General features: G+C 56.3%; 1 protein-coding gene across 11 annotated transcripts in view; it reads right to left on the reverse strand.

Annotated features, from left to right (window-relative positions):
* Positions 1-3,263: 3,263 nt before the first annotated feature.
* The window catches only part of SGSM2 (small G protein signaling modulator 2), a 37,118-nt gene continuing 20,667 nt past the window's right edge, over positions 3,264-19,714 (reverse strand). For 2 of the 11 annotated variants that reach the window (XM_060133584.1, XM_060133591.1), the window contains exons 8-24: positions 19,180-19,304; positions 18,696-18,763; positions 18,393-18,553; positions 18,080-18,206; positions 16,406-16,540; positions 11,551-11,704; positions 10,749-10,813; positions 10,496-10,641; positions 9,851-9,979; positions 9,418-9,600; positions 7,385-7,762; positions 7,022-7,146; positions 6,505-6,587; positions 6,231-6,340; positions 5,716-5,812; positions 5,061-5,228; positions 3,897-4,886 (exon numbers count right to left, since the gene is read on the reverse strand). In XM_060133584.1, the coding sequence (XP_059989567.1) occupies positions 4,642-4,886; positions 5,061-5,228; positions 5,716-5,812; positions 6,231-6,340; positions 6,505-6,587; positions 7,022-7,146; positions 7,385-7,762; positions 9,418-9,600; positions 9,851-9,979; positions 10,496-10,641; positions 10,749-10,813; positions 11,551-11,704; positions 16,406-16,540; positions 18,080-18,206; positions 18,393-18,553; positions 18,696-18,763; positions 19,180-19,304 (2,499 nt within the window). In that variant the 3' untranslated portion in view covers positions 3,897-4,641. Of the gene's footprint in view, positions 4,887-5,060; positions 5,229-5,715; positions 5,813-6,230; positions 6,341-6,504; positions 6,588-7,021; positions 7,147-7,384; positions 7,763-9,417; positions 9,601-9,850; positions 9,980-10,495; positions 10,642-10,748; positions 10,814-11,550; positions 11,705-16,405; positions 16,541-18,079; positions 18,207-18,392; positions 18,554-18,695; positions 18,764-19,179; positions 19,305-19,714 lie in introns of all 11 variants that reach the window. The other 9 variants (XM_060133586.1, XM_060133589.1, XR_009537480.1 and 6 more) reach the window with 9 other exon arrangements.

A 19,714-nucleotide genomic window follows, 5' to 3' on the forward strand; every position in this document is an offset into this window, starting at 1 on the left:
AAGGCCGGGCTCGGTCCTCCTCCCCACTACCCTGCAACCCGCCAGCTCCTTTCATTTGTGAGATGCTTGCTCCCTCTGCTGGTAGCTCCAGGAAGTGGTCGGTCCCTTCCACTTTAGGGAAGGCCTGGGGTAAGGGTTAACGTAAACTGAGTGTCAGATGCTGTGCCCAGCACTGGGGACAAAGATGAAGACTCTACCCCTGGCTGTGATGACGCAGTTTCAGCTGAGGGCTATAGTACCTTACTCATGCTTCCTGCTACTTCTTTCCACACACAGCCCCCAGCAGACCCATCGTTTTGGCTGTGGGATTCGCTCTGGCCCTAGAAGCTCAGTCTGGGGTCTGGGAGTGCCAGCACTTCTGGGTGGAGCAGAGAAGAGGTGGGAGTGTGTGAAGGAACCAGCCACTTTCCAGGCAAGTTATCAGGGGCCTTTGGTGAACTTTCAGGTGGTGTCACAGCAGAGGGATTTTTTTTTTCTTTTTTTTAAGTATACTTGATTTACATACAATGTCACGTTAGTTTCTGGTGTGCAGTAAATTCAAATATATATACACATACATGTAGATATTCTTTCACATTCTTTTTCATATCCTTTTCCATTATGGTTTATTATAGGGTATTGAATACAGTTCCCTGTGCTATACAGTAGGGCCTTGCTGTTTATTTTTTAATTTTATTTATTTTTGGCTGCGTTGGGTCTTTGTTGCTGTGCGCGGGCTTTCTCTAGTTGTGGCGAGCGGGGGCTACTCTTTGTTGTGGTGCGCAGGCTTCTCATTGCGTTGGCTTCTCTTGTTGCAGCGCACGAGCTTAGCAGGCTCAATAGTTGCAGCGCACGGGCTTAGTTGCTCTGCAGCACTTGGGATCTTCCCAGCCAAGGATTGAACCCGTGTCCCCTGCATTGGCAGGCGGATTCTTAACCACTGCACCACCAGGGAAGTCCCTTGTCGTTTATTTTTGTATACAGTAGTTTGTATCTGCTAATCCCAAACTCCTAATTTATCCCTCCCTCACCCCCTTTCCCCTTTGGCAACCATGAGTTTGTTGTCTATGTGAGTCTGTTTTGGTATCAAATTTTAGATTCCATGTATAAGTGATATCACATGGTATTTGTCTTTCTGTGTCTGACTTCACTTAGTATGATAATCTCTAGGTCCATCCATGTTGCTGCAAATGGCATTATTTCATTTTTTTAAATGGCTGAGTAGTATTCCGTTGTATACATGTACCACCTTTTATTTATCCATTCATCTGTTGGTGGACATTTAGGTTGCTTCCATGTCATGCCTATTGTGAATAGTGCTGCTATGAACATTGGAGTGCATGTATCTTTTCAAATCAGAATTTTCTTTGGAGATGTGCCCAGGAGTGGGATTGCTGGATCATATGGCAACGCTATTTTTAGTTTTCTGAGGAACCTCCGTACTGTTTTCCATAGTGGCTTCACCAACTACATTCCCACCAACAGCATAGGAGGGTTCCCTTTTCTTCACACCCTGTCCAGCATTGGACTGTAGACCTTTTAACCAGGGCCATTCTGACCTGTGTGAGGTGATACCTCATTGTGGTTTTGATTTGCATTTGTCTTATAATTAGCAATGTTAAGCATCTTTTCATGTGCCTATTGGCCATCTGTATGTCTTCTTTTGAGAAATGACTATTTAGGTCTTCTGCCCATTTTTCGATTGGGTTGTTTTTTTGTTGTTGAGTTGTATGAGCTGTTTGTATATTTTGAAGATTAAGTCTGTGTTGGTCGCATCACTTGCAAATATTTTCTCTCAGTCCGTAGGTTACCTTCTTGTTTTGTTTGTGGTTTCCTTTGCCGTATAAAAGCTTATAAGTTTGATTAAGTCCCATTTGTTTATTTTGCTTTTATTTCTATTGCCTTGGGAGACTGACCTAAGAAAACATTGGTATGATTTATGTCAGAGAATGTTTTGCCTGTGTTCTCTTTTAGGAGTTTTATGGTGTCATGTCTTATATTTAAGTCTTGAAGCCATTTGGAGTTTATTTTTGTGTGTGGTGTGAAGGAGTGTTCTAACTTCATTGATTTACATGCGGCTGTCCTGCTTTCCCACCACACGACTTGCTGAAGAGACTGTCTTTTCTCCATTCTCTTGCCTCCTTTATTGAAGATTAATTGTCCGTAGGTGTGTGGGTTTATTTCTGGGCTTTCCGTTCATCAGTTCTAGTAGCTTTTGTGTGGAGTCCTTAGGGTTCTCTCTATATAGTTATCATGTTATCTGCATATACTGACAATTTTACCTCTTCCTTTCCAATTTGGATACTTTTTTCTTTTTCTTGCCTGATTGCTGTGGCTAGGACTTCCAATACTGTGTTGAATAGAATAGGTGAGAGTGGGCATCCTTTTTCCAGATTTTAGCAGGAAGGCGTTCAGCTTTTCACCATGGAGTATTACGTTGGCTATGGGTTTGTCATAAATAGCTTTCACTATGTTGAGATACGTTCCCTCTATACCTACTTTGGTAAGAGTTTTTAATCATGAATAGATGTTACAGCAGAGGGAATTCTGATTGCTCCAGGCTACAAGGTCAGCTAGGGGGTGGAGAGGAGCTTCCTTGAGGGGGCTTATAAGGTCCTGGCCACAGGGTTCCTGGTGTGAACTGGTTTCCTTGCCTGGGCAGCTCTGAGTTGACAGCAGGCCCTAGTGCCCAGAAAGCTAGTGTCCTCTACACCAAACAACATGCTGGTGACTGCAGCCCTCTCTGGAACTGTGGCTGATGGGGCAGTGGCCCTCTGAGGCGGGGGAAGGCAGATGGGAACCTGCTCTTTGAGTCCAGCACTCTCCATGCCTCAGTTTGACCTCTCCTGCCGCTACACCCTCCACACTCCCGCCTGAAGCAGGCATCTCAAAGACAGTGCTCAATGGGCCGGAGCCAAGGCCAGAGAGGCCGGGAGGTCTTGTAGGTTCCCCATCAAGCTCCAGCTCAGGGGGCAGAAAGGCTGGAAAGGGGCGGGGCGGGGCAGGGACTTACATGCCATCCAGAGGCTGGAGAGGCCATTGGTCAGTCTAGGCCTTTCTCTTTCTGACTTACTTCAACTCTCTAGGTACTTAGAGTCTGGCTATCACCCTGGACCATTCCACAGCCAAGGCCCCTCTCTTCTGGAAGCTTTGGTTCTCTCTTTTCACCATCCTTGCCTTGTGGGGCTGGCCCTCTTTACCACTCAATCCAGAGCTTACAGAATTCCCCAACACAAACACCGACGGTCCAGTGCCAGCCCACAAATAGCCACCAGAGCTTCAAGCATTGCCAAATGCTGTGTTTATTGGTCTGTTACATTGACGAGTATAGTTTCTGAGCCAAAAAACATACACACGCTGCTCCTCAAAAAACCACTGAGTCACTAAGGCAGGCACACAACGGCCACTGTGCTTGGTGGAGGCCAAGGACTCACCTGGTGGGTGGGCAATGGGGCAGGCTGGCCTCCAAACAGGTGGTGCAGTGCCCGGGGCAGGGCTGGGCTGGGGAGACTGTGCTGGATGCAGAGGGGTGGCTGGGCCCTTTCTCATGTTTCTCAAATGCAGGAAGTCTGCAGACCTTAGTGATAGCTGGGCAGGCCCAACCCCGGGGCAGAGTGGCCTCCTGGCCCCAGAACAAGGCCTATCCTGCATGTATTGATGAGACGGGAAGTGGGGATGACAGAGCAAGCAGTGTGACTAGGCCTGGGGTCAGGAGCTGGGCCCTTCCTAGCACCTCCACGAGTGAGGGTCCTCTAAGGGGGTTTGTGGGTCCCTAGCGTCCTCGGCATCCTGAGAAGCATGTGGAAGGAAGAGCTAGCCTTGCTTCTCACCAAAGACAAGCTGGGGAGATCCAAGCACCCTCCCCTCCACCTCAGGGACTCAGCAGATGCCTGGGATAGGCAATGGGCTGCCCCAGGCTCTGGAGCCCGTCCCTGAGAGGAGGCCATGACAGGATTGCCTCCCTAAAGAATCAGCCTGGAGAGCGAGTGCTTCTGCCACATCCCAGGTCATTCTGCTGGCAAAGGGATCACGGATACACAGTTTTCGGGGATGCATCTAATGCATAAAGCAAGAGCGGGGTGGTAAGACTGAGACTACAGATACACATGGGTGCACTGTATAGGCCGGGGGTGGTGGTGCATGGGGTCACCTCGGGTGGCCAAAGGCAGTGGCAGTGCTGCTGAGGTGGGTTGCTCCCACCCAGGGCCCATGTTGTTGGGCTGTCCCGCAGTCTCAGGGGAGGGCCTGGAACGCAGCCCAGGTCTCCTGCACCCAAGGCACACACCCAAACCGGCAGCCATTCCGGCTGCTCTAACTGGGGCTGGTGCGTGCACATGCACTGGGCCTGCAGAGGGATGCTCAGAAGAGATACAGCACAGAGTCCCCTTGACCCACCCAGGTAGGGTCCAGGCAACTACAGCCCTCCTAACTCTCCAGGGCCCCAGGAGAGGCCATGGGGAGCTGTCCAGGCTGGGGCTGCCAGTGGCAGTGGGACTATCCCCAGGTGTTTGAGAGGGGAGCAGGGTAAGTGTCCCCCAAGGCAGCCATTCCCTGAGGCTGACCCCTCCCTCCCCGGTCCTGACCTGAGGGCATCCTGGCCCCTGACTCGCCCTGAAGGGCCAGCACTGCCCGGAGTCCGATCCCAGGCTCACAAGCGCTTTGTTAGGAATACAGTTGGGCAGGTGGGTCGGCTGGGGGCTGGGGCAGTCTTGGCTGTGCCGCGCCTGCACCTCCCTCTACGGGACCAAAGGGGCCCGGAGCCCAGGCTCTGGTGGGCTGCTGCCCCCTGGCCACAGCCCTCACTTGTTCTCTATGAGCATCTGCACCTTGTGGACGAGGTCCCGGGCGATCCGCAGGATCTCCTGGGCGTCGTGATGCTCCGCCCGCTCTGGGGGGAACATGGATAACTGAGCGGGGGCGGCAGTCTGGGAGGAGCCCTGGGGCTGCCCACCCCGCTCTGCTGCCACATCTGCTCACGGGGCAGGGCAGTATTCCCGAGGGCCCCCCAAACCCTGCGCCGGCCAGGAGTGGAGGCCCCCACGGCCCTGCTGAGGCAGCCGGAATGGCCAAGTGGCTCCTACCGTTGAAGAACTTGATGATGTCAGTGAAGTCCATGTTGTTGTCACGGATGATCTCTCGGTAGGCCTCCACCAGGGCCAGGGCGATGAACAGGACAAAGTGCTCCGAGGAGATGTGCCGGGCTGCCCAGATCACCTCCCACACAGCAAACACATCCTCATACGGCAGCTCTGGGGACGGCGAGGGGCTGAGTCTGGGCCTGGCTGTCCACAGGCCTCTGGACAGAGCCTCGTGCTGAGACAGAGCTCCAGGGGCCAGAGTCCTGGGACTCTCTCCACCACAGGAGCCGCTCCAGGAGAGCAGTTCTCTGCCCCAGACCAAGGCCCCACCCTTTGCCCTTGTAGTTCCTGCACGCTGGCCTCCTGCAGAGGCCACGTCGCACTAGAGCAGCCTTTTATAGGCCTTGGTGCTCGGGAAGATTTGGTTCGAAAACGGTTCTGAAAACCATTGCATTTGGGTGATTTTCAACCCTAGCTGCGCTGTGGACTCACCTAATGGCTTTTAAAATCACCACACTTAGGAAGTCTGGGGCTGGGTGGGGCCCAGGGCTCCTCAGGGGGTTCTAAAATACAGTGTGGGTTGAGAACCACTGACTTCGGGGAAGAGGGCCCTCCCACCGCCCCTGACCCCAGGCCCACTCTCCAGCCCGCCTCTCACCTCTCTTAAAATCCAGCAGGAACCAGCGGTAACAGAAGTAGAAGTGGGTGTAGTCTCCATTCTGATGCATCAGTTCAAACAGCTCTGAGTCCAGGATCTGGTTTGAGTGGAGAACGGGAGCCAGACTGAACCCATGCTGCCTCTCCCCAGCGCCCTGCCGCCCAGGCCCCTCCGTGGGGCCTCCCTGGCTGCCTAGCAGCTGCTCCCGCCCCTCCCGTCCAGGCTGCACTCTGTAGCCCCACCTGTCTCTCTGGGATGTACTCTTTGGAATGATGCCACATTCTGGGTGATTTCATCATCAACCGCGCTACTCGCCAGAACTTTCATGAGCATAAGCGTTCACACGCTGACACTCCTCAATTAGTAAGGCTGACAATGGTGTGTGTGGGGGCGTTAATGAAAGAAACTACGCATACGTAAAAAACATTTTGGGAGCTTTCCCCGGTCTCCCCGTGGATTGATGAACAAGCCCAGCGCTGCCCGGTCACTTGCCCCCGGGCTGCTGCCAGCCTCACCTGGATGAGGGAGCGCATGTTGGCAAAGTGGGCGTCCATGGCACCCCCGTTGGGGAAGTTCTGGCTCATCCTCTTCATGAGGTGGCTGAAACAGCTGTAGGCCAGCTGGTCTGTGGGGAGGTGGGCGTGAGGCCGGCAAGGCAGGAGACCCCAAAGCCTCAGTCCGCAGGGGGGACAGGGCCGGCTCACATGCCCACCCATGAAGACCATGCCGTCCCCTTTTCCTTTCTCCAGCTTGGGTCAGCCCAGGCCCAATCCAACACCCCCTCCTCACCATTGTCGAGGACAACCAGGAGGGGCGCCAGCAGGTCGCACATGCCCTGCACGTAGCCCACGTCCAAGTGCTCCCACACGTAGCTGAAATGCCAAGGAGAGTCACTGTGGGTGTGCGCCATCCTCCCCTCCCCCCCCAGAACTCCTAGGGAGACGGCCCCTAGAGCAGCCTGCTCCCCAGAGGTCAGACTTTCTGCGACCCTAAAGCACTGGAGCACAACGGCGAACCACCCATAGCCTCTGTCCTCAAGGCCCTCAGGGGCTCAGGGAGACAGACTGGACAGGCCATCACCACCTGACATGCGGGGCGGGGGTCCTCTAAGGCTTCCTGGATAAGCACGGCCAAAGCTGAGATCTGAAAGACCTCGAGAATGATGAGGGGGTGGGGTGGGGGGCACAGCAGACGGAGGGAGCCGAGCGTGAGTCGGGGACAGGGCAGGGGAGCAGGGCGCTGCCGGGTCTAACCTTTCACAGAGCAGGGCCCCTGCCTCCCACGGAGCCCAGCCCCACAGTGGCACCTGCACATGATGTCTCTGAGCCGCTCGAGGTTGGGGGGTGTGAAGTACCAGTAGTTGCGGTCACATCGCTGCACATCCTTGTCTATGCGGTGCAAATTTAAGGCCACGGTGTCCAGTAATTCTATCTGGAGGAGCGGAGGGCCCTCAGGGGTGAGTTGGGGGCCGGAGGTGATGCCCCAATAAAGGAAGGCAGCAAAGGCAGGGAACCAAGGGACTCAGAGGACAGAGTCCTGTGGGGTTGCTGAGAGATGGGCTCAGTGCCTCCCTCCAGGACAGTCCAGGCCACCCCACCCTCTGCCCCACCAGCCCCTAACCCCAGCCTCTGGGACCGCTGAGAGCAGTGCCTGGGGAACGACCACATACAGTGTAGGCAGCAGCACACACGGCGGCGAGCTCCTCCCCGGCCTCCAGCTCGCCGGCCCGCGCGGCCTCCTGGCTGGGGTCCTGAGGCTTGGAGACCTGGGCTGCAGGGACCAGCCCGTCAGAGCCTTCCTCCCCACCTACGTTCTCCTCCTCAAAGCCCATGCTCTGGCCCTCATCTATGCTCGACTGGATGCCCGAGGCCACGGAGTAATTGCGGGAGGAAGGCAGTCCTGAGTCTGGAGAGTCGAACTCCACCGACGGTTGCTCCACCATGGTGCTGCCAGTGGGCCCGGCCCCCGCCCCCTGCTCAGGCTCTGGTCTGGGATCTTCGGGGCCCAGGGGCCTTGGAGGCTCCAGGTCATCCACAGAGACAAACACCTGGTGGGGGCAAAGGTGGCGGGGCTCACACCTGCACTCCAGCACCGTCCCTCAGCTCGGCATCTCCTTCCTGGGTCAGAGCTGAGAGGGATGGAGAAGTCTCCTCACACCCCCACTCCCACCCCATGGCCTCTAGCGCTGCCTCCCCCCGGGTGCCAAGTGCCCCCTGTGACCCAGCTGACCAGGCTCCAGGAAAACATGAAAACACCGTCTCCAGCCCCATCTGGTCTCACACTGGTGAGAAAAAGTGTGACGCGCTTCCTGTGGCTGCTGCAGGGAAGAAGGGGAACCGGAGGCCTGGACGCTCGATGGCCAGCGTAAGTGTCACTCTACACACACAGAAGTCATGAGGCTGCCTCGGGTCAGGACAGCTTCCATAGTGTCTTTGGTGTGGCCTCTGGGGCAGCCTATGGATGCGGCAACTGGAGGGGTTAGGAAAAATAAGTTCTTCCTTATTTTCAGTACTGACTGTTCTGTAGAAGGCAGGAAACCTCTCTAGCAAGTACCTAATCGGTTATATTAGCTGCAGACAAACTGAGGAGAGGTAAGAAGTGAAAAGAAACATATTCTACTGATTGAAACAGTCCACACTCCCACAGGTAAGTCACAGGGAAAAGAAGAGACACATACATACAGTTTTGTTTCGTTTTGTTTTTCTATTTGGACTATGTAGGGAAGGGAATGCTTAAAAAGACTTTTCACTTTGGGCAAGAAGCGTGAAGCACTGTTCGGTTAGTGTCAGGTACGGCCATGATTCTGAGGCAATTCAGAGCCTCAGAATAGTGCCAGTGAGAAAGGATACTTGAGTCCATAAGCTAAGCAGCTGGGGCATTGGTACAGACTCAGGATTTTACAAAACCCAAAGCAGAAAGAGTGTTATGTTCACAAATAGGGGATTAAGAACAAAGCCCATGGAAAGGAGAGTGTACCTTGGTTATATTCCTTTAAGTCTTGCTGCAATTTGAGTTATCTGTTAGTATTAGTAAGGAGTTAAGTAACAAGAATATACACTATCTAAAGAGGCAATTTTAAAGAAAAAACGTAAGTTAATGAAACAATGTCCTGAAAACTGAAACTTATCAGTTCTGGTTGGGCCCAGCAGCCATAGTTTGGGACTTGATGTTCACCTAAAAGTCAGGGGTGAGGCCAGAAGAACCACACAGGCTGTGAACTGGCTTTGCATAGTCAACTCTATAAGGTGGGACTGCTGTTAAGTGCTCCCCTGGTCTCTGGCCAACAGCTCTTGCAGGAGCTTCTGCAATCAGAGGAGAGTAGAGCTGAGAGGGGGCACTGAGGCCCAGAGATGGGAAGAGAAGTCACTCATCTTGTCACTAGTGGACCTAGGACTAGAACCTAGGGAGGCCCATTCCTAGCCTTCAGCTCTCTCTACAAAGAGGGAGAGCCTCCCTAATGCCCCATAAATTTATCCCCCTCTGCTAGTCCATTAGAACAGAACACAGCGCGCCATGTCATTTTATTCCTGCAACACCCAGAGAAGTGGGCAGCAGGGGACCGTCATCCCATTTTTCAGTGGAAGAAAATGAGACACAGACGCACTAAGCTGTTCTCCAGGGCTCCACTGCCAGCGAACACTAGAGGGCAGGCCTACAGCGCTGGTGGCCCCGCCCCCGGCCCCCAGGTCCCCTCGGGCTCACATCATTGCTGATGGTGGAGTCTCGGTGGATGAGGTGCTGCACGTGGCTGTCGATGCTGCTGCCTGAGGAGAACTTGGTGAGCGTAGCTGGGTGAGCCTCCCGCTCCCGCTGCCTCACCACCACCTCGCAGGCCTTCCACTCCGCCAACACCCGCTGGTACCTCGCTGCCACCACTGTGTCCACCTGTACTCAGACCACAGCGTGACCATGGCGGGAGGGGTGCACCAGGTCCTCCTCTGCAGCTGTCCTCCTGGGACAGCTGGAGACTAGGGTCGGGCCTCGGGGTGAAGACAGTGGGGCCCCCCTGCTAACATCTTCCTCTGCCCTGTTCCTTTCTGGCTGGGAAGAGGCTGAGGTTTCTGAGGCCCCCTCCCTGCTTCCCATGGCCTGGCTCCCCATCTCCCTACCCCCATGGGGAACAGGCTCCCCTTACCTGTTCCATCTCCTTCTTGCTCATGCCAAACTTGTAGTGGCCAAGCAGAAACGGCCAGACGTCCTTGCGGATCTCGTGCTCCACGCCACCAGTGTAAACCTGCCGCAGCAGCTCCAGTTCCTTGTAGTTCTGAGGGACCCAGGGGGGGAAGACTATGCAGCCCCTGCAGTCTCTGCAGCCCAGCTCGGCGACCCCATGCCCTGAGAGCTGGGGCTGGGGACGGTGATTCGTTTGGTCACTCTGCTGAAACCCAGGCAAACCCAGCTATGGGACCGTCACATCCTCCCTGCCCCCAGACTAGAGCTGGATGCAGATCTACTTCAACCCTGCTTCCTTCCAGGGCAGAAAAGGAGCCCAGAGAGACGAGGGGGTTTCCTCAAGGTCGTGGAGTAATGCAGAAGCAGAATGGACTTCCTGTCCAGTCCCCTTCCTGTGGAAACCCACAGGACTAGTTGTGAGGCTCTACCTTGACCCAGGCACTCCAAGGCCATCAGTCCTGGCCTGTCACCTCTGACCCTGGACCACCTTTTACCTGAACGCCCATGCAGTCTGTGAAAGCCACTCACAGAGCAGGCTGGTCTGCGCTCCCTGCTGGCCCCCAGCCCCTCGAGCCGGCCTCGGTCCCTGGCACCCCAGAGCATGCACCTTTTCGTTCTTTTGATACTTGCTCCACATGTCCTTGGTGAGGCCCCTCGAGGCCCCCGGTGGCCGGGCGGGTGGGATGATGTTGTGATGCACCAGCGCTGACAGGTGGGTCCGCACCGTGGACAGGTGGCGGCAGTATGCCAGCCCTGTGGGGGGGGGGGCGGGGGGAGCCGGGAGGCCGTGACCCTCTGTCCCGGTGCCTCCCCCTGCCCCTGCTCCCACCCCCTGCGGCCCCACCTCACCCCACACTCACAGCCATAGAAGGCCCGGGACACGATCTGCCTCTTCATGCTCTCACACAGCAGCCTGAGGGGCAACCTGTGGAATCAACCTGACTCAGGGCTGCTCCTCTGGAGGGAAGCGTGAGAAGGAAGGACCTTCTGGCTCAGAGGCCGGGTGGCGCAGGGAGCCGGATCTACAGCCCAGAAGCATGTCAAGGGCTCCCTGGCCCTGCCAGCTACCCTGGGTAGAGCTGCTGGGGGCCCAGCCTGGCCCCCAACCACCCAGGGGATCTTGGGCAACTAACTTCATGTCAGTGAATCTTGGTTTCCTCATGTGAAAATGGAGAGAGCCATCCGAGGGTCAACAGGTGCAAGTGGTGAAAAAGCCGTCGGCAAGCATCAAGTGTGGGCACGTGACCCTCACACAAATGCCATTCACACGCTGGTCCTGGCACGTGGCAGATGCCCGGATACCTGCTGAGTGTCCTCAGACGGCAGCCTGACGGCAGGATCCAGGTCCACCTGGGGAGCTCCAGGTACTGAGCACTTGCTCTGTGCCAGGCACAGCGCTGGGCACTCACGTGGGTCATAGACCTCATTCAGTCCTCACAAGTACCTTAGGGAGAAGGGGGTATTATCCCCATCTTACAGAGGAGGAAACTGAGGCTCAGACATGGAGAAGCTCAGAGAGACTCAGCAGCTTGTCAAAGTCACATGGGGAGCAGAAATGAACTTTGAACCCAGGTGTGTCCATCTAGAGATCACCCTTCAGGCAAGTGACACAGCCCCAAAGGACAGACGGACACATACACACGGATGGACACACCCACTCACCGGTCGGGGACACAGCTGCAGTGGCTGGGGGATACGTATGGGGAGCTGCTGGTGGAGTAGGAGAGGCAGGAAGAGCCCTGGCTGCACAGGGGCTCCAGGTGCCAGGCTGGCAGGCTGGGTCCAAAGCCCTGCATCTCGATCATGTCGCCAGCATCTGAGGGCAGGAAGGGGGTCATGGTCAGGGCCCGGCAGGTCTCCTCCCCCAAGTACCCTGCAGCATGCCCACCTCTGTGCCTAGAGCTGCAGCATGAAGTCACCCATTGGTGGAAAACCACAGGGGTGGTGCCTGCCTGGCCCAGGGTCCAGAGCCCAGAGTTGGAAGTGGTGGAGAGAGAGGGCGCCTGACACTTCCCAGCGTCCACCTAGTCTTTCTGAACATGGTAAGATACTTTCACTGAGTCATGGATGATTGTGTCTATTCTCTCCATCTTGCTATAAGCAATGGAATAGACACTTGTTTTTCTAGAGGGAGGAGAAAAAAGAAGGAACAAGAAAAGCCTGAGCTCTCTGAAATGCTGCCAGCCGCCTTGGCCTTCCAGGATTCAGCCTGGTCCTCTTGGGCAAACTCTGGGATGTGCAGGAAGGTGCCTGGAACATTGCAAACTTTGAACCTTCCCATGCCAGGAGCGCCCACTGATCAAAGCCCCTGAAGGACCCCTGAGCCACCAGTCCTGGTCCACAGACCTCATCCCCGAGGGTTCTAGACCTGGCGGCCAGTGGCTAAGCAGGAGCAGTGCTCCCTGCCCAGGCCAGGTGCCCCCAAGTTCGCAGCAGTGGGTGAGTTCTCCATCCTTGCCTAGCCTGACTGCACTGCATGGTGGCCTCCTGCAAACACGCAGGTGAACTGGCAGGAAGGGCAAAGTTTCCAGGGCTGCCGGGCCACTGTGGGGATGAGGGTGGCAGCTGGGCATGCACGTTCCACCATCCAGAAGAATGTGCCCGGTGCAGCCTCAGAAGACAGCTCCTTGGACAATTTTACACCGCAGCTGACCAAGCCTCCTCAGCCAGCCCAGCTAGGCTGAATCAGAACTCAAGACCCTTGAGAGCTTCGAAGGCCCACGTGGGGCAGGCACTGCTCGTGGGGGACTCTGGCAGGTCCAGTGAGCCACAAAGATGAAGCACAGTAAGGGCAGAAAGTGAAAGGACCAGGAGATGACGCCAGGAAGGAGGGAGAGAAAGAGAAGAGTGAAGAAGACAAGGAAAGAGAGAGAGCTGTGTGTGTGATAGACTTCTTTCAAGCAGTAGTTCTTTTCTGTGAATTATGGTCTGGGCCCTGGCCTGCTGTGAGTCTGGAGCAGACCTAGGCCTGGTTTTTGTGGGAGCCAGACTCCAGCTCTGGGTGTGCCTTGGTGGGGAGGGCTGAGCTGACCCCCTCCAGTCCCCTCAGGGGCTGCCCTGTCTTGGCCGCAGGGCTCTCTCCCCAGACCCACGGCTGGGATTTTTATAGATATCTGGCCCCTCAGCTCCACCAGGAGGCAAATTAAGGGAACACACTTGGTGTGGAGGGGCTGCGGCTCTGGGAGTGAGGGGTTGCAAGCCATGCCTGAGACTCTGGGAAGAAGAAGGAGGGGGCAAATGCAGGTGGGATGGGGCAGGAGCCCAGCTCAGGCCCCTGCAGCAGGCAGGAGAGAGGCCAGTGGTGGGAGGAGCCGGGGGGGTGGGGTGGGCGGGCAGTGTGTGTGGCAGGAGCAGGCCCAGCCAGGTAGGCAGCAGGTAGCAGGCGGGCAGGCAGGGGGTTGCCAGGTGCAGAGGGTGGGCACACAGGGAAACGAGTGCATGCCCAGAAAGCAGGGCCCAACCAAGGCAGACTCCTGGGTCAATGCTCTTCACCTTAATTCTCCAGGAAGGAGCTGAACCAGCCAGCATTGAACACTGCATCTCTGAATTAACCCAGTGCAGACAGCCGGAGCTCTGGAGTGACTGGGCGAGGGGCAGCAGGCTGGACGGGGGTCTGCCGGGCCAGCTTTGACTCTGACTCTCTCCTCTGAGCGTGAGGAAAGTTTGAAGCAAAACAATTAGGGTGATTGAACCCCACAGCCCCTAAGACTCCGAGTGAAAGGTGCCTGGCCTGGAGCAGAATTAGAGTGAACAGCATCTCTGCTCTGTGGGGAGGCAGCGGGAAAAGGAGGAGAGGGGGGGAAGGAGAGTCTGGACACCCGCCACTTGATTCACATGCACAAGTCACGCATGTCGCAGGCCTGGAAAGCAACGGCTAGCAGAACGGACTCAACAGTGTTGTCATTACGGACTGGAGTGGAGACGGGGGCTCCCATACCATCTCCCCAGCCACCTGCTGATTCTGCTTCCACACCTCCTCCCCTTTCTCAAGTGTTGGGGTCCCAGGGGCTACACACTGGGTCGGTCTGACCCCTGAGTTCCCCAAGAGGATGCCCAAACAAGCCCCGAGGCCTCTGGACCCTGTAAGTTTCTCTGACCCTGGAGGCCTCAGCTCTTAAGAGCAGCCAGGGATGGCTTCCTGTCTCCAGGTCCACTAATTAGGGGCTCTACTGGGACTCCCGCCCCACCACAGCCTCCAGCCTGACTATAATTTGTGGGGCGAGAAGGGGCTCCCTGGCTCTCCTGGCTTAGCTTCCCCACACGGCTCCAAGTCAGCTAACCTGGAAATAAGCATCAGCCTCAAGCCCAGGTTTGCAAGGAACCAGGTGGCAGGCAAAACACATGACAAGTGAGGAGGCTCCCCCGAGTTCCCACCAGCTGGCCTGCAGGTCCCACTGGAAGGGCTGGGAGCGAGGGCCGGCACAAGGACAGGAATGTGATGGGTAAGGGGGCAGTTGGCAGTTGTGCTGAGGGTGTGCTAGGTGTGTTCTAGGCCGTGGACTTGGCCGCCCATTACAGGCTTGGTGGCTGAGCTAAGGAATTGGGTTCTTTGGTAGAATTTTGTGGAAGCATAAGGAGAGTGTCACATATTCCTAGACGCCCCCTGTAGGGGCAGGGAAAGGGGAGAAGGAATTAATCTGTGGCCAGGGGCAGAGGGGAGAGATAAGTTAGGAGTTTGGGATTAACATATATATATTACTATATATAAAATAAACAACAAGGACCTACTGTATAGCACAGGGGACTATATGCAATATCTTGTAAAAATCTATAATGGAAAAGAATCTGAAAAAGAATATATATATATAACTGAATCACTTTGCTGTGTACCTGAAACTAACACAACACTGTAAATTAGGGACTTCCCTGGTGGTGCAGTGGTTGAGAGTCCGCCTGCCGATGCAGGGGACACGGGTTCGTGCCCCGGTCCGGGAGGATCCCACATGCCACGGAGCGGCTGGGCCTGTGAGCTGTGGCCGCTGAGCCTGCGCGTCCGGAGCCTGTGCTCCGCAACGGGAGAGGCCACAACAGTGAGAGGCCCGCGTACCGCAAAAAAAAAAAAAAAAAAAAAAAAAAATTGTAAATTAGTTAGAAGAATGGTAGGGAATTATTCAAATGGATTCAGGGAGGCATAAACAAATTGGAAGATATTACTGTAATAATCTGCCTCACAAATTCAATGTTCCAATATTTAAAAGAAGCTGAAATTAGGGGTGTGGTGTATGTGTATGTGTGTGTGTGTGTGTGTGTGTGTGTGTGTGTGTGTGTGTGTGTGTGTGTGTGTGTGTGTGTGTGTGTGTGTGTGTGTGTGTGTGTGTATTTAATAGAAATCTATTGACTTCCGCGCGTTGGCTGTAATGTCTGCAGTTGGACGTGGCTATGGATAGCAGTCATGCCCCCTGCACCAAGGTGCTTTGGTAGGGCAATTGGATCAAAGGGTTCCATGTTTGCATTAAGGTCTGATGAAATAGAGATGGGTTGACACTTCATTCTGGACAATGGTGTCTTAACTTTCTTCTCCTACTTGTTGTATAAACCCTACCCTCATCTCCTAAAAGGTTGGGGATTATATATTTAATTGGTCATTCTTAGAGTATAGAAAAGAGAGACGAAGCCTTTCCCGCTAGCTCCTATATGGACAATAAATACTTTTAATGAAGAAAAAGAAATTCACCTGTGGCATGGGAATGGTGGGGGTGGGGAGCCTCCCCTAAACTCCAAGACAGGTGGCCTCGGCCCTTCAGAAGCAATCTTCCCTGAACACCTGGGCCTGGCCTTCACTGGTCCCCTGACCAGTCCCTCTCTACAAGTCTAGCTCTGCACTGAGTGGTGGACAGAGGAGCTGTGGGCACTGTCCTGTCATTTCCAATGAGGGGGCCTCGGTAACCCTGGAGTCAGGTCCATGAGGGCGGGAACACACCTGTCTTATATCCTTGGCACAGATATTTCTAGATTTCATGCTGAAGTACCAGCTGGGTAAACTGAGCCCCGGGTCTCTTTCCACGGTGACCCTGACCCCTCACCTGACCACAGCTGACTCCTGTCCCCATGAGCCGTCCAGCCCCTACCCCTGCTAAAGAGGGGCCTGGTACTTCTGTCCTGTTTCCGTTAAGTCGGGAGTCAGAGGCACAGGGCCCGTCTTCCCAGCCAGCAGGAGAGAAAGAAAGAGACACTGTCCTGGGTTTGCCAGCATGACCCCTCCAGAGTGGGAACAGGGCTCTCAGAGAGCCATTCCTTTCCAACAGGGAACCAGATAATCAGACCTTCCCACCAGTCGATCTCTTCCCTCTCGGGTGCAAAGCCCTCTCCTCACGTTCAATGGGGAGCCCAGAGTCAACTGCATTTTGTACTGTCCCCTCCTGCCAGCACCTCCTTCCACCCTCCCTGATCTGCCTTCTGGGTGCAAGTCCCATAATGCCAACACTGCCATTTGAGCCCCTGCGGTGGGTGGCAGGTGGGCCCAGGGGGGTGGGGCGGGAGGACGGGGTGGGTCAGGGAGAGGGGGAGGGATAAAAACCTTTCATCGGATTGGGAGCTGTGAGGTTCCGCGAGCAGATCATTGAGAGCATCGCGTGTAGTCTATCCTCCTCTTCCTCATCATCGTCCACCGAGGCCGCGCGGCTGGCCGCTAGGTGGTGGTAGTTAATAGTGACTGCTCAAAAAGAATAGCAGAGATGCAGAGGCATGAGGACCCTAGTCCCGGGGCAGGAGGGTCCGCACTCCCTCCTTAGGGAGAGCAGAATGGAGTCTGGGTCACCTTGAGCCTGCAGGGCATGGAAGAGGGGAAGGGGGGACCTGAGAGTCTTTAGATGAGTTACTGGGCAAAGTATGGAAGAAGGTGAGGACCCGGCGGAAGCTTCAGAGCTCCACTCTTGGAGGATGCCCTCTCTAGGAAGAACAGAAGAGAGAGAACTGATGGGGGCGCCAGGGTAGTGGAAGACAGGGACTCCCCAGCCCTGGCTGAGGCGGGGCATGACTGCTGGCAGGTGGATCCCAGTCACTCTTCGGCTCGTGTCATGGTCAAGCTGAACCACATCTGAGGGTTACCCCAAATCCCCCGCTTCAGACTATAAACCCGACCTTCTAAGGGCTTCCCAGAGCTGCTCTCCAGGAGCCTGGGTCACCCCGCTGGGCTTCAGCTCCTTGAAGTGACTGGAACTGGGAAGTACCAAGGCTTGAAGAGGGCAAGCGGAAGCTACAAAATCTGAGGCAAGCAAGAGCCTGAGGTTAAAGGCCAGGTCTGCAGACACGTTCTGGCCAAAGCTGAGCCTCCTCTTTATCAGGCACTCCTGGGAGGGAAGGGGGCCCCAGGTCTCCTGCCCTCTGAGCCTGGTAACAGAGAACTCGCACTGTGGCCGTGTGTTTGAAGTCTGGGCAATTTGTCCACTAATACGGAGACAACTTGTCGACAGCTTATTGGCACGAGTTAGCACATTTTGGGAGCAGGTGGTCTGGCTGGCAATAAGTGCTCTGGGCTGGTGAATTCCATGACCTTATCCCCGAGATCAGCCATTCTGGCCTGGAGAAACCTATGGGCAACAGCAGTGCTCTGACCAGAAAGGGAGCTCGTGTCTTGGTAGATGCCTATGGACAAGCCCCCTGGGGCCCAGAGGGGTTATGTCCACGTGGGGCAGGACCCATGAGGGTCAAGTCACCTTTCAACTCCTGGCCCCACAGATTCCCACTGCAGCTCCAAATCTCACCCCAGACGCCCCCCTACTCCTAATGCTCCCCTCATCAGTAGCTGGTTGGGGGAGGGTTCTGGCTCTAGCAGAGTCAGTGAACAATTTGCACCATCTATAAAGACGCGCTGACCCTGCACCCAGGCCGCCTTGTGGGGGTCAGGCGGCAGGCTGAAAAGAAACCAAGAGTTCTCCACCTTCTATGTGTAGCCTCACCGCATGTTTTCCCTGGGGCAGGGCATGAAAGGATGACCAAGAGAATATTGTACAGCGACACCTGGATTGGCTGAGCCGAGAGCCCGGGGTCACGAGGTGGGGAGAAGACAGCTAGGTAGACAAGAGGCCACTTCTCCGAGGGATGATTTGCGGGGGGGACGGTCCGGTGAGAGGCTGAGTAAAGACCTGCCTGGGTTAACCGGGCCTGGGCAGTGGACCCTGCCTGCGGCCCCCTGGGTGACACTACGCCCCCACCTCTCTCTTCCTCCACGAGTGACGTTTGGGACACTTACTGTGCTCATGCCTGTGGCCAGGGTAAATGATCCGGAACACGTAGTCGGTGGCCCGCCCCGAGCCCACGTCCTCCACGTCCACGGACCGCATGCTGCTGCGCTTCCGTAGCCTGGGGAACACCTTCCCCTGCGGGGAGAGGGGTGGGTGGTCAGCCTGCCCAGGGCGGGGTCCAATCCACGCCCCCCCCGCCCCCCCCACCCCGCTAGGCTGCTCCTAAGAGCTCCGTGTGGGGAAAGGACGGGAGGCCAGCAGGTGGGCGGAGAACCCACCCCCCACCCCCCCACCCCCAGAGCCTCCCAAGCCCCGAGGTACCTTCCCCTGCTGGGTCCAGAGTGGGGGCTCCAGCTGTCCTCGAGGCAGAAGCCCGTTCTCCAGGCAGGACAGGAAGGACAGCAGGTGGCCCCCCTGCGGGAAGTGCAGTGGTGGCCTCTGGATGCCATCCTGGCTCACCAGCACGAGGGTGCCGCCGTTCTCTGGGGGGTGAATGTGGGCCAGTGAGGCTGGGTAGGAGGACAGTGGGGTGGGAGCGTGGGGACGGAAGGAGGGGGACAGGAAGTCCGTGCACGGCGCAGGCTCTCTCCCCTCACCCCTGTGCCCAGGACAGGGGAGGCTCACTTTGCTGGTGGCAGTGGATGCAGACAATCTGACTGAAGGGCACAACAAGGGCGTAGTCCCAGTAAACACTGGAAAGGAACCAGTTTGGTGTCGCCGTGTCCCAAGACCCGCCATCCCACCTTCCTCATCTCCTGGCCCCGACACCCGTGAGACTACCCGGAATGGTAGTATTCAGGGTACTACTATTAGTACCCTGACCGTAGCCGAGAATGTGACCTCGGCCAGCCACCTTGTCCCTCTGGGCCCCACGCTGTCCTCATGGCACAGAGCCTGGCAGTTTCAGCTGCCCAGAGCTTGGCTCAGGCAAACCTCTCCGTGCCCAGGCCCGGCTCAGTCCTAGAGAGCTCGGGAACCTGTCCAGGCTGCCTCCCCCTGCAGTTCTTGGCATCGGATAAGGAGTGAGGCCTGCCCCCTGGAGCAGGCTGGGTCTCGCCATCCCCCGCCCGGGAGCGAGGCTCCTTGGAGGAAGTCCCACAGCCCCCACCTCTTTTCCAGCTCGGAATCCCCCAGAGTCCCGTTCATGAGCTGGTTGGGGGTCCACTTCAGAGTCAGGCTGCCTGCGGACTGGTGCAGGGAGAGGTAGCCAGGGACAGCCTCCACGTCCCCCTTCTGCAGGGAGCAGACACACCAGAAGATGGAGAAGATGAGGGCCTGAGAGGCTCCTGGGGATGGCCTACGGAAAAGGAGCTCCAGGTGCGTGCAGGGAGGCCAGGCCAGGCCAGTCACAGGATCCTGGACTGGGGGCCAGGAGGAAGTAGGGGGCATCACGTGCCACACGCAGATGTGGGTGCCTCCTTCCTCTGGCTGGCCTGGGGCCACTGGCTCTGTCCTGTCAGCCTCCTGGATGCCAGGCGTGTCCGGGCCAGCCATACCCAAGCTGGGCGTTCACTCTGCCTGCTGGCTGACATTCCTACTCCCGGACGGCCTGGTTCTCAGCTGGCCAGAGCAGATGCCATTCCTGGCTCCTGCCAGCTCAAGGCTGGGCGTGAGGCTATGAAACAGTGAAGTAGTGGGTGGGG

The sequence above is a fragment of the Lagenorhynchus albirostris genome, chromosome 20 (genome assembly GCF_949774975.1).
Source record: "Lagenorhynchus albirostris chromosome 20, mLagAlb1.1, whole genome shotgun sequence".
NCBI classification, from domain to species: Eukaryota; Metazoa; Chordata; class Mammalia; order Artiodactyla; family Delphinidae; genus Lagenorhynchus; species Lagenorhynchus albirostris.